The following is a 3,748-nucleotide window of genomic DNA, read 5'->3' as shown; positions in this document are numbered from 1 at the left end:
CTTCTTCTAGGAAAGAAACTTTATTTATACAGCACCTGTAAAATAATATAAAAATATCTCTTATAAAAATTAGTGACTACAGAAACATTATTGTTGGTAAGAGTGTGAATCAATGACATGGCTAAGTTTTTAAACCAACTCTACATTCACTAATCACACAGCATTCACACGAGGAAAGAAAGTTTGGACACATTCACTCAGAAATATTAGGGACTATCTCATGACTGTAAGAAAAGACGCCACAAGTGCAAGATCTCATACTATCTCATAGTTACAGACATAGCATACAATACACTCATGGTGTGGTAGTTGTTAGAACAGTTCAGAAATTACTCGTCAGCACATCTAATGGTAAACATAAAAAACAAACTTAATAATTTAAAATAATAATTCAGTGAATTCCATTCTTCAGAATGTAAACAAATACAGGCTACAAAAACAGGACTTATGTTGCAACCCACAGTGTACCTCACTGATGTTCACATTTATTATAAGCCAAAACTTTAAACGCGTCATTTTCAAAGATGCTTTGTTGTCAAGCTTGGCTCCCACAGATGTGTCAGGAGTATGACTTCTCACCTGTGTGTCTTCTTCTGTGAACATTCAAATTACTGCGCTGAATGAAACTTTTGCCACATATTTCACAAAAATACGGCCTTTCGCCCGTATGAGTTCTCATGTGTGTTTTCAGTGTTGATATGACTTTAAATCGTCTCTCACAGATGCTGCAGGCATAAGGTTTCTCACCTGTGTGAGATCTTGTGTGTACTTTCAGAGTTGATGCATCTTTATATAATTTCCCACAACTGTTGCAGGAGTAAGGCCTCTCATCTGTGTGGGTTCTCATGTGGACCAACAATTTATCATTGCTTCTGAATCTTTTCCCACATGTATTGCAAGCATACGGCTTCTCACCTGTGTGGATTCTGTGATGTCTCTTCATTTTGTAACTATCCTTAAAGGCTTTTCCACAAACATCACAGTTTACAGACTTTTTCCCTATGTAAGTATTACCATGACTCTCTACTACTGGACAGTTGTCTGCATTGGTAATATTGCTGCTGTTTCTGTGAAGCCTCATCTTTGGCATCAGTGCTGCATTTCTCGCTGATCCAAAGTCTACATACTTGCTTCCTTCCTGATCTTGGCTCTCAGCTACAGGAGAGTTGTGAGAAAGGAGCTGGTCATTGTTTGGTTCTGGTTCACTGTGGTTGCTGTCCTCATACATAGGAGTCACCATAGAGAGATCAGTCTCCTGCTTTAGAACAAGCTGCTCTTGCTCCAGACTGGTGCAGAGTTCCTTCTGTTCCTCTTTAACCTTTGAAACCTCGAGGTCCTCCTGGTGCACATTGGTGCAGGGTTCCTCCTGTTCCTCTTTAATCTGTGAATGTTCTGCATCCTCCTGGTCCAGACTGGAGTTCCTCTCCTGGTTACAGAGCTGCTGAACAGTGAGATTCTTCTCCTCCATACAGACATGTTTCTGTGGGGGCTCTGAAGAGACAAAAGGACATAAGAAACAAGTTACTAATGTGGTGAAAGTAAAACACACATCCAAGCAAATCCTTTCAGTTAAAACCATAAAGAAGGTTTGACAGTATGAGCACGTCAATCAGATTTACAAGCAAAATTTAAAGTGTGAAAATAAGACCAAGTTGATTATTTCTATGTTTTACATTGTTACAATCAACAACAGCTTTGACCAAACAAGAATTCTTTGGAACCAATCAATAGTCATTCAGACAATAGCTCCTCATAGCATCACTAACTAGCCTAACTAGAGTTAGATAATATAGCTAAATAGTATGATATGATGTTTCATTTACTTCATATCAGTAACTACGTACATTTTTTGTTGACCTATTTTTATAGAGATCAAGAGAAAAAAATGATTTAAATTTAAAGTGTTTTGGCCACTAAAGTGTAATCAATGTACACAGGTACTAATTTCACTGCCAACATAACAAGGAAAACCCCATACAAATGAATACATTTACACACATAAATAACAAACTTTGCATTTTCGCTATGGACTTTCATGGCGACTTGCACCCAACGCATTTCAACAGAACTGTCAACAACTTTGTTATTGCAGCCGATGAAGCATCAACCACTGAAACATATTGTCCCTTATTTTATTCCCCAAAAATTTTAACCCAAAAATTTATTCTAAACACTTTATACAGTTCCTTTATCGAGAATATACAGTGTCCATCTCTTAAATACTTCCCTCTAGCTCGAAAAGTGGCTCCAAACAGCTAATAATTCACTTTTGGTCCAGCATCGCCTCAGTCTTGCCAGCTGTTCCATCAACCTGCTTGTCATTCATTTCTGAGGCCATCTGCTTAGTGGATAAAGAGACTGCGTCTGCATTTTTAAGATTATTAATATCAGCTTTTTCTTTAAAAAAACAAACAAAAACAACTTTCATTGTAGCAATTATACTTTCAGCTAAACATAGCAATAAACAAGTCAACCCTTTTGTTGATTTGCCTGTCTCTTTTCTAAACTTATGTAAATAAAGGCATAAAGTTGTACTGAGCTGAATTAAATTATGGCCCAAAAACATTCATATCCTCTTGCAGTTAACAGCACTTTATCACCAAAATATCATCAAATTGGTTGTCTTTTTGACCAAGTGGTTCCAACTCCATCCCTACCTTTAGTTTAAATCGTCGTGAAAGTTTGCGTTGTCCAAAATGACAAATAATCACAGTCTGGATCCCAGAAACACCACAAATACATGATCTACTGTCCTGGTAGCCTGACAGTTAGCTTTAGTTAGTTAGCCTCGCTAGCAAGCTAGCAGTCGGCTACCAGTTTGTGTTGTCTCTGTTAGCTCACAGCTACACGTCACGTTTATAAACTCTGCTTTAATCTCCCAGTTCAGTCAGTTTCTCTGGTATCTTCTACATCCAGACCATCACGGTTTTACATACCTGGTATTTGTAAGGTGATCTCTGGTTTCCAGATGTTATCCAGCAGTCTGCGCTGACGATCGATCTCCTCCTCGTACTGGACGATGGTTTTCTCAAACTCTGTGAATATTTCTTCAGCAGCAGCAGTTAGTCGCTGGTTGATCAACTCTCTCAGATTCTGGACTGAAGACATTCTTAGCTCAGCTGCTGACATCACAACTTCCAACAAAAACTACCACTCATCGGTAAATCTGGGCTCCAACTTCACCTCTTCCGGATGTCTTCTTCTTCTTCGTCATATTCTAATAAAGCTTGCAGCAGACTGAAGTCAGCGGAGGCGCTTTGCTGCCCCCTATTGGTCATATGCACCGTTAAATCCTTGTGTTGGGGCTAAAAACTCAGTGTGATTTCTGTAAATCCATAATGATTTGTGATACAACTGATGTACCTGGTTACACTAACAGCTGGAATGTGAAGATATTTTGCTTGAAGTTTTATTATAATTCTTGCAAAATTAATTTTTATTAGGTGAAATATTATTATTTATCCCAATAAACAAGAATCTTTCTTGTAAAATTCTACAAAACTAAAGTTTACGTAACCTTCATCCGTACAGGTTTGCAGAGTTGTGTCTGTTTTATATTGTCACCGTGACCTTGTTGTTGTTCAGAATATGTTCTAATCTGCACATGTGTCTTTTCATGAAGTAACATTTAATCTTCGTTGTACAACAAAGGCTAATTCTTTTCTGAAAAGAGAATTCGTAAGATGAACAAGGCGACACCACAGATGACCAGTTCCCCTCCGGAACTTCACAGTGTGACACCGGCGGA

The 3,748-nt window shown here is 38.2% G+C and overlaps 1 protein-coding gene across 1 annotated transcript; it reads right to left on the bottom strand.

Moving 5' to 3' along the window:
- On the bottom strand, positions 1–3,195 carry LOC111568584 (zinc finger protein 892-like). Its single transcript, XM_023270291.3, has 2 exons — positions 2,937–3,195; positions 1–1,491 (listed from the first exon to the last, which is right to left on the bottom strand). Exons 1-2 carry the CDS (start codon positions 3,127–3,129, stop codon positions 560–562), a joined length of 1,125 nt encoding a protein of 374 aa, XP_023126059.1. The 5' UTR covers positions 3,130–3,195; the 3' UTR covers positions 1–559.
- Positions 3,196–3,748: the final 553 nt, after the last annotated feature.

The sequence above is a fragment of the Amphiprion ocellaris genome, chromosome 10 (genome assembly GCF_022539595.1).
Source record: "Amphiprion ocellaris isolate individual 3 ecotype Okinawa chromosome 10, ASM2253959v1, whole genome shotgun sequence".
In the NCBI taxonomy this organism is placed as follows: domain Eukaryota; kingdom Metazoa; phylum Chordata; class Actinopteri; family Pomacentridae; genus Amphiprion; species Amphiprion ocellaris.
The sequence above is the reverse complement of the archived record's forward strand: the minus strand, read 5'-3'. Positions and strand labels throughout refer to the sequence as shown.